The 10,000-nt window shown below is 35.7% G+C and overlaps 1 protein-coding gene across 2 annotated transcripts in view; it reads left to right on the top strand.

Moving 5' to 3' along the window:
- The window catches only part of LOC137621445 (bumetanide-sensitive sodium-(potassium)-chloride cotransporter-like), a 33,580-nt gene that overhangs the window by 22,840 nt on the left and 740 nt on the right, over positions 1 to 10,000 (top strand). The window contains exons 12-22 of one of the 2 annotated variants that reach the window (XM_068351751.1): positions 131 to 252; positions 2,090 to 2,225; positions 2,854 to 3,065; positions 3,495 to 3,736; positions 4,777 to 4,931; positions 5,267 to 5,455; positions 6,552 to 6,640; positions 7,706 to 7,877; positions 9,054 to 9,180; positions 9,605 to 9,825; positions 9,987 to 10,000. The exon at positions 9,987 to 10,000 is cut by the window's right edge and continues 740 nt beyond it. In XM_068351751.1, the coding sequence (XP_068207852.1) occupies positions 131 to 252; positions 2,090 to 2,225; positions 2,854 to 3,065; positions 3,495 to 3,736; positions 4,777 to 4,931; positions 5,267 to 5,455; positions 6,552 to 6,640; positions 7,706 to 7,877; positions 9,054 to 9,180; positions 9,605 to 9,740 (1,580 nt within the window). In that variant the 3' untranslated portion in view covers positions 9,741 to 9,825; positions 9,987 to 10,000. Of the gene's footprint in view, positions 1 to 130; positions 253 to 2,089; positions 2,226 to 2,853; positions 3,066 to 3,494; positions 3,737 to 4,776; positions 4,932 to 5,266; positions 5,456 to 6,551; positions 6,641 to 7,705; positions 7,878 to 9,053; positions 9,181 to 9,604; positions 9,885 to 9,986 lie in introns of both variants that reach the window. The other variant, XM_068351752.1, reaches the window with a different exon arrangement.

The following is a 10,000-nucleotide window of genomic DNA, read 5'->3' as shown; positions in this document are numbered from 1 at the left end:
ATATCAAAGTTATGGAAGTATGAAAGAAAGAGTAGCCTGCACAGAATATACTGACAATATGCTAAATAGTAGCTAGAGCAAATATGTATGGATGTATATGTATGTATTACACTATCTCATTTATTCACAGCTCGTCTGGATTCCATCGCACCCATCATCACCAACTTCTTCTTGGCTGCATACGCCCTCATCAATTTCTCCACCTTCCATGCTTCCTTGCAGAAGGTTCCCGGATGGAGGCCAACCTTCAGGGTAAGCCCAACTTACTTCATAAATATATACAACAGTGAATGTCAGCCAAGAAGGTAGAACATGGAAAAGATGGCATGGAAGGAATATAATTCAGAAAGGTAGAGGGAAATGAAACTTGAATCAAGGAGGGAGAAGAGAGTAAAATGTGAGGTTTTTAAATGGAAGCCATAGATATTACTTTTATATTTTAGAATTGAGGAGAGGGAGTCCATTCAATGCCAAATTGCAAAGGGGTAAATACTCCCCGCTTGCACTATGAACTAAGCGATGATAAAGTTTTATAGCAAGATGAAACATCAGAAGTGCGATGCTCCTAAACGCATTGTAAACTTAGCAATTTTAAGATACCTTAGAAAATCAGTTATAGATTAATGCTTTTAATAAAAAAAAGCCATATTTACAGATATTTAAAAATTAGTCATCTGTCAGCAAGTTGTTTGCTTCCTACTAAATTATCGTCATTACACCTTGATAAGGTGAAAGAAAATCTTGTCCTCCCGGTGAATCAATCAAGCTGACCCAGACGAGTGCAACACCATATTTCATAATGAACCAAATCTTTAAGTATCAACGACCTAATTTACCTTATATTCTACCTATCTGACCCAAAGCCAAAATTATAAGGCCGTAAATCCCATAATCTTCAAAACTGCTTTCAAATAAACGATAATGTAGCTTCTTACAGTATATTGTAGTAAAAAATTCCATTTAAAATATTGTGTTCCTCACTTAAGGCCCTTCCACACAAGGGACAAATGCACGGCGGACAGACACTGTAAAGCCCTGTCCACACGATCGAGCATGCCCGACAGGCAAACAGTGATACCAGACCACAATAGTTAGTAAGAATGAGGGTTAATGATGCCAGAAGTGGGACAAACACAGACAGTGATCTGGCATCATACAGTGTTGCCAGATCCCTGCCTTTAGTTTTCCCGCTTCTGACGTCACCAACCCTCATTCTCACTAACTATTGTGGCCAGGTATCACTGTTAGCCCGTCGGGCATGCTTGATCATGTGGACAGGGCTTTCCCAGTTTTTATGTGTGTGACGATCAAGTGTAGATGACGTCATAGACGGGGAAACAACGAGCTAACCAGAAAAGTGCCCATTGTTGAGCCACTATAAGGGGCCTGACTATTGTCTGACAACTCTGACTGTAATATGCCCGGCGCCTTTCCCAGAACATACATTCGCCTAGCTGTGCTTACCGTCTACCTTGGACTGTTTGTTCTTCTAACACCATTTCAAAGGGAAAGAATTAAGGGAAAATGAGATTGCCCGCCCTGCATTTTCCCCTTGTGTGGAAGGGGCTTTAATCCTCCAAGAAGTATTATTTAAATCAAATAAAAATATGACCAATAATATAATCCTTTTCAGTTCTGGGATAAAGCTTTGAATTGTTAACTAGATCTCAGAGGATTGATATAACGGTGAGCACTTCATTAAACAATGAAACTGCAATGTCTGCTCATTTGCAAGCTTGATTTAATTTGATTAATAAAATGTGTAAAACATAGTCACGTGCTGGGACCAGGGAGGCAACTAGCTACCATAGAGTAAATAGGAAGGAAAAGACGACAGAGTTTGGACCTCAAGCTCTCAGTGTTAAAAAAAGAATCAGCAACAAGTAGCATTGAAAAGTAAGAGGTCTGAGCTACTATAAGGATGAATTTAAGCAATAATGACCCTGATTCTCTCCAGCTAGTTATTTCATAGTTCTCTGAATCAAATCACACATCATATTGATTATTATATAATTATAATCTTCCGTTTTCACTTCACCTCAAATCTCACTATGATTTAATATTTTAAAAAACGTTTGTCTTTTTCCAGTACTACAACAAATGGTTGAGCTTAGCAGGTGGCTTAATGTGTACTGCCATCATGTTCATGATCCAGTGGTGGACCGCCTTGCTGACTCTCGTCATTATCTTACTGCTATATGTCGTCGTTTTGTATAGGAAACCAGGTTTGTAAATTGCTTTCCATTGTTGTACTTTTTATCAACCATCCTATTCGCTTTAAATTAATCCATTTCCTACCATCTTGGAAGGGATGCAATGAGAGAAAAATTATAAGTTGTACCTGCATGTGTATGTGCAACTAGCTATGCTTTAATCTTAAAATTTATAACAACAAATGCAGCAGTTTCTAGTTCACTGCAAGACAAAGACCTCAGACATGTCCTTAATTATGTATGGGGTTTGGCTACTCTCCACAACCATGCTGGCCAGTGTGGATTGGTGATGGTGGAAAACTTTAGTCTGATCACCCACAGGAAACCAACCTAGTATGACTGGTCATGCATAATAGAGCTCTGTTAATCATAGCAATAGACAAACCCTTTAGCAAGATAAGGTTTCCCCACTTAGAAAGGGTATATATATATAAAGGAAATTCCAAAAACAAAAACCCTACCCTAATAAATATTGCATTTTGAAATTGTGTGCTATCAAAAGTTACTGTAAACCTATTATTGTGTCCTTAAGTTTATCTATCCTATTACCAACCAAAACGACACTTGTCTTTAACGTATTTGAAATGCAGGACGTACTTTTATCAAAATTTAACAATAATTTCCCTATCTTTCATTCCAGAGGTCAACTGGGGATCATCTACGCAGGCGCAATCATATTCTTTGGCCCTCGCCTCTGTGACGTCACTGGGTAATGTCGAGGAGCACATCAAGACCTATCGCCCTCAAATATTAGTCCTGAGTGGCATGCCCTCGTCCCGAACCCCTCTCGTACAATTTGCCCACTCTATCACGAAAAACATGTCATTGCTTATCACAGGACAATGCTTCCCCGTAAGTACACTGCCACTGTGATGTAAACAGTATATACATGTGAAAAAAGTAAATTTGTTTTCATATGAAAGTGTATATAATTCACGTTGATTAAGGAGATTTTTTTAAACTGATAGGAAAGATGGGTGAAAAAAGAATGGTTGTAGTTAGCTAGCTAATCATGGTAAGGAATAGTTAGGAGAATTAAGTATTAGTAAGATTAAAGTAAAGAGCACTTTAACCTAAATTTAGTTATGGAACCATCTTTTGTAAATATAAATGAAGGCATACAAAGTGGATTTAAGTTAAAAGAATGGCATAATATCGATCAATCTTATGCGATTTACCTAACATCTTCATTTGCGTTCCAGTTTGTGATGTCTCGAGTCTCTACTAACTCGAGTTTGTACGTTTTTATACAGTGAATCAACATTCCTCTTTCCCCTACAGGAGGCGCAGTCCTTCAGGGTGAAGGAGCAGCTACAACACGAGGCCACAACTTGGTTAGCCAAACACAAAATCCGAGCTTTTTACGTCAGTGCCGATGGACCCTCCATGGACATGGCCGCCAGGGCGATAATGACCATTGCTGGTATCGGGAAACTGCGTCCCAACACCGTCCTCATGGGATTCAAATCCAACTGGGATACCAGCTCCCCTGAAGAACTGGAAAACTACTTCAAAACTATTCAGTGAGTATCTATGCACCTCTTAAAGGACCATACCCCTGTTGCATTGAATAGATTAAACATTTAGTATATTTACAACAGATGGGCTTATAAATTCGGCCCACATAGCACAGCAATGGGTTCTTGGAGACCAGTTTATTTTGGGGAAACACTTTCTGTTGCACTAGGGAGTAGAATTTGAGTATGAGCAGCTCCAGAGATGTAAAATTTCTGGTGCAGGAGTAGAATAGTTGCTTAAAAAAAGTAGATGCAGCCAAGACACAAAATAAAAAAAATGCTGCAAACAGCCTTTAACAATAGTAAATTGTAATGCATGAGGTGTACTGACGACAATAGCCCCTTACGACAGATGTCATATGAATAGAATTAGTGTATCACCATACTAACTTCAGAGCTGATAAACCACACTAACTTCTCAGCTAAGAAACTATTCTAACTTCCAAGCGGAGACCCCACACTTCTTTATAAGCTGAGAAACCACACTAACTTCCCCGTTGAGAAACCATATTAACTTTCAAGTTGAGAAGCCATACTAATTTCAAAGCTGAGAAACCATACTAATTTCAATGCTGAGAATTCAAACTAACTTCCAAGCTGAGAAACCATACTAATTTCCAAGCAGAGAAGCGTACATACTTCCAAACTGAGAAACCCTACTAACCTCCAAGCTGAGAAGCCATACTAACTTCCCAGCAGAGAAAGCGTACAAACTCCCAAGGTGAGAAACTATACTAACTTCTAAACTGAAACACCTCACTAACTTACAAGCTGAGAAGCCAAACTATCTGTCAGGCAGAGAAAGCGTTCTATCCTCCAAGTTAAGAACCCATAGTGACTTCTAAGCTGGGAAACTATAACTATACTGGTAACTATACTAATTTGCAAGACGAGAAAGCGTACTAACTGTCAGGCAGAGAAAGCGTACCAATTTCCAAGTTAAGAACCCACGCTGACTCCTAAGCTGAGAACTATACTAATTTCCAGGTTAAGAAACCATACTAAACCACATGCTGAAAAACTCAATCTTCCTTGCATATTCGCAGCTACGCCTTCGACATGCATATGGCAGTGGCCATCCTGAGGGTAGAAGGAGGTATGGATTACAGTTGGGTTGCTGAAAGCTTACATTCCAAGACGGAGCCTATATCGCCACCATCCGGTATTTCAGCACCACAAGATGGGTCACAGGGTTACCAAGGTAAGTGTGCAGAAGTCTGAAAAATTATTTCCGTTTTCCATTTATTATACTTTGATTTGTTTTTAGTTGGTAAATGTGTTCTTTAAGAATTACGTAACTCATTATGAGGTAATAATTACTATATGATTGAATATGAATAAGAAAATTATATTTGAATTCTAAAATCCCTTAGAAAATTTACCATATTGTAATTGTTTAAAAATCATTTATTGATCAGAACTTGAAACCATAGCAAATAATCATTAATTTCCTACAATTTCTCCAATGCAACTCTAATTTGAACCCAATAACTCAAGAACGAAGTAAATAACTTGAACCACATTAAAATTCTCCAGGTTACACCAACGACGTCTCCCTGGAAAGCGAATCTCACGGTTTCAACCTGAAGCTAGGAAAGAAGAAGAAAGACAAGAGCAACGGCATTGGTTCGGACGTTGCACCGCAAGTTATGGACGCCATGTTGAGATTCTCCAGGAAACAACCTAAAGGCACCATAGACGTCTGGTGGCTCTTCGATGACGGAGGTAAACAAGGGTTCGAGTCCCGCTCAAGCTCGATAGTTTCTTTAGTGTCTGCAACCTCACCATCCTTGTGAGTTCAGATGTGGGGTTTAGGGGAGCCTGTAGGTCTACCTGCTGAGACATCAGCAGCCATTGCCTTACCCTACCTGGTCCCAGCTTGGGTGAAGAGGGGGCTTGGCGCTGATCATGTGTAATATGGTCAGTCTCTAAGGCATTGTCCTGATTGATAGGTCAATGTCACTGTCCCTTGCTTCTGCCATTCATGAGCAGCCTTTACACCTTAAAACTCGCCATCCTTGTGAGCTAAGGGGGTTTAGGGGAGCCTGTAGGTCTACCTCCTGAGTCATTAGCAACCAATGCCTGGCACTTCCGGGTCCCAGCTTGGGTGGAGAGGGGCCTTGCGTGCTGATCAGTCTTTAAGTTCTTGTCACTGACCCTTGCTTTGCGAATCATTTGGAAGAGCTTGTAGATCTACCTGCCGAGTCATCAGCAGCCATTGCCTGGCGCTCCCTGGTCCCAGATTGGGAGGAAAGGGGGGGGGGGTGCAGTGGTTGATCAGTCTTTAAGTTCTTGTCACTGACCCTTGCTTTGCCATTCATGAATGGGCTTTAAAACCTTTAAGGGAATAAATTATTACCAGAAACCTAAAGATTTAGAGTAAAAGGTTATTATAAGAGAAAGCCCAGAAACCGGGGGGGGGGGGGGGGGTTCAATAGCAATGTTACCCGCAACCAAAATACTCATTCTTCCAAATTGAATTGATGGAACTACTGAGAATCAGAAGTCCAACCTTACTGCAAATGCTTTGCTGTTGAACAAATGGACATGCACCTATTTTTTTTTTTAAATATATATTTTATGTATGACAGATCTGTTTCAACTTTATTTCTGATCTCAGCGAATTTCATATTTATTATTCATTACTTCCTATATGTAATATTTCCCTATTTCCAGAAATTTATATGAACAAACCACTACGATATGCCAACATTCTCTTTGTATAAGTCGTAAATAATATTAAGTCCAGAATTATTTTTCTTTTATCAGACGAAATTTCATTATGGCATTCCATTTAATAAAATCTTCTTCTGTATTTCAGGTTTGACGCTTCTGATTCCCTACATTCTAACTACGAGGTCAAATTGGTCACAATGTTCGCTCAGAGTCTTCTGCCTGGCTAACAAAAAGGTAATTAACATATTCATTGATGAGTTAATAATGTACATGAACAGACGCTACCTCTTTCCTTCTTCTTCGGTAAAGTATATAAATATAATACTATATATTGTCTTCTTTTTCTTCCCCACCGTTATCCTTACGTTAAGGGGTCGGTTGCCTGGTGCGCTCTCTCCGATGCCGTCTATCAAAGGCATATTCTTCCACCAAAACTCTTCTCTCCATATCCTCCTTCACCTTATCTCGCCATCTAATTCTCTGCCTCCCTCTCGACTTCCTCCCCCTTACAGATTCCTCCCAAGCCCTCCTCACTCCCTCCCCACCATCCATCCTAAACACGTGCCCATACAATCCCCGTTTTTCCTGAGCTCAGAATTTATTTTTTCATAATATTCGATTTTAGTGATACATAACAATTTTCAGGAATTATATGAAATGTTTCTCCATAAACAAATACTTAACTTCTTTTTACGAAGAAAACAATATGTAATATTAATGTTCATGAGCCCATTTCAAAATATTTTACTCTAATCTTAACATTCAAAAGTCAAATTACCATCATCTCCTCCTGTGCCTATTGATGCAAAGGGTCTCGGTTAGATTTCGCCAGTCGTCTCTATTTAAACGATACAAATATAATTTTTTTTCCAACTAGGGTTGTAGCTTAGCTAGTAATAATAATAATAATAATAATAATAATAATAATAATAATAATAATATTAATAATAATAATGATTATAATAATAATAATTATGATTATAATTATAATTATAATCATAATATAATAATATTAATAATAATAATAATTATTATAATAATAATAATAGTAATAAAAATAATAATAACAATAACAATAATAATAATAATAATAATAATAATATTTGTCTTCAACTCTTCCCATAATAACAATAACAATAATAATAATAATAGTTATAAAATAATAATAATAATAATAATAATAATAATAATAACAATAATAATAACAACAATAATAATAATAATGATAATAATAATAATAATAATAATAATAATAATAATAATAATAATAATCTATATAAACCCCACTTTCATCACCAGGACGACCTGGCGGCCGAACAGCTGAGAATGACCGAACTGTTATGCAAATTCCGAATCGACTTCAGCGACATCATCATGATTCCGGACATCCAGAAGAAGCCGAGGGATGAATCTCAGGAGGAATTCAACAAACTCATCAGCAAGTTTAAGGCCAATGAAGCAGAAGGGGATGGTACGTATACAATGAGAAGAAATTTAATTATTTTTTATGAAGTTCAAAGATAATTAGATTAGTTTTTATGAAGTTCAAAGATTAGATTAGTTTTTTATGAAGTTCAAAGTTTAGATTAGTTTTTATGAAGTTCAAAGTTTGGATTAGTTTTTATGAAGTTCAAAGATTAGATTATTTTTTATAAGTTCAAAGTTTAGATTAGTTTTTATGAAGTTCAAAGATTAGATTATTTTTTATGAAGTTCAAAGATTTGATTAGTTTTTATGAAGTTCCAAAGATAATTATATTAGTTTACTATAAAGTTCAAAGATAATTAGATTAGTTTTCTATAAAGTTCAAAGATAATTAGATTAGTTTTTATGAAGTTCAAAGATAATTAGTTTTTATGAAGTTCCAAAGATAACTTGATTAGTTTTTTTATAAAGTTTAAAAGATAACTTGTTTAGCTTTTTTATAAAATTTAAAAGATAACTTGATTAGTTTTTAAAAGTTCAAAGATAATTAGATTATTTTTTTTAAATAAAATTCAAAGGTAATTATATTAATCTTTTTATAAAATACAAAGATAATTAGATTAGCTTTTATGAAGTTCAAAGATAATTAGATTAGTTTGAAAAAGTTCAAAAGATAATTACATTAATTTTTTATAAAGTTCAAAGATAATTATCTTTTTAATTCAAAGATTAGATTAGTTTTTTTTTCTATAAAATTCAAAGGCTATTTTTATAAAATTTCAAGATAATCATATTACTTCTTTATGAAATTCAAAGATTAGATTATTTTCTATAAAATTCAAAGGTAATTAAATTCTTTTATATAAGATTAAAAAATAACATTATTTTAATAAATTTCAAGTATAATTAGATTGCTGTATTTTTTTTTTATAGAATTCAAAGATAACTAAATTAGTTTTTTCTAGCCAATAATGATAAAACATTTTCATATTTATTTTCTTGTTTGATCAAATCGTCATAAATGGCAACTTAACGTTCGTTTTTAATCTCCTAATACTTCTTTAAGGGCCAATCTATCTATAAATTTAATAAAATAAAAATATGCAGATCACACCAACGCATTCTCAGATAAAATGTCGACAAGAAATCAGCCACAATTTTCCTCTCAGGTTGACGCAAACTTGAGAAATTCTCGCTCAACGGATATTTAATCTATTTTCAGATTCAGCATCTGAGTCCGAACGTATTTCCGAGGCCGAGCTGTTAGCGTTACGCGAGAAAACTAACCGTCACATTCGACTGCGCGAGTTGCTCCTGCAGCATTCAAAGAATGCTTCTCTGATCGCTATGTAAGTACCAGGTGCCTCCTCGTAACTGCGCTCTCTAATTTGTTTGTTCTGGGTAGTGGTGTATGTGTGTGTGTGTGTGTATATATATATATATATATATATATATATATATATATACAGTATATATATATATATATATATATATATATATATATATATATATATATATATATATATATATATATATATATATATATATATACAGTATATAAGATATGTGGCTATTTGTTAGTTAACATGGTTAGAAAATTACACCTATGGTCTAATGCTTATATTTTCTCATGAGTAAATTGGTAAAAATTAGCAATACCTAAACATCTGCAATAAATAATCCATGCATTTTAATATTTTCTCACGAGAAATATAAAATGTTTAGTTCTATCTTTTGAATATTTAAATATCTAAATATTTTCATTTTTCACAGGACTCTACCCATACCAATAGTTGGGACGGTGTCCGCACCTTTATACATGGCCTGGTTGGAAACCCTCACCAAGGATATGCCGCCTTTCTTGTTGATCAGAGGAAACCAGTCATCTGTGCTCACGTTCTACTCTTAAGATCACAGTCTAGGCTAGACCTTATCTAGGTATATTCCCAGCCGCACCTAGCAAGCACACTCGATATACCATTCTTTAACACAACCGTAGGGTCTAGCCAAGGCCTGTCACACTCAATATACCATTCTTTAATACAACTGTAGGGTCTAGCCAAGGCCTGTCACACTCAATATACCATTCTTTAACAACTGTAAGGGCCTAGCCAAAGCCTGTGTCTACCCACTCGATATACCATTCTTTAACAACTGTAGGGCCTAGCC

The sequence above is a fragment of the Palaemon carinicauda genome, chromosome 28, assembly GCF_036898095.1.
Source record: "Palaemon carinicauda isolate YSFRI2023 chromosome 28, ASM3689809v2, whole genome shotgun sequence".
Classification (NCBI taxonomy): Eukaryota; Metazoa; Arthropoda; class Malacostraca; order Decapoda; family Palaemonidae; genus Palaemon; species Palaemon carinicauda.
The sequence above is the reverse complement of the archived record's forward strand: the minus strand, read 5'-3'. Positions and strand labels throughout refer to the sequence as shown.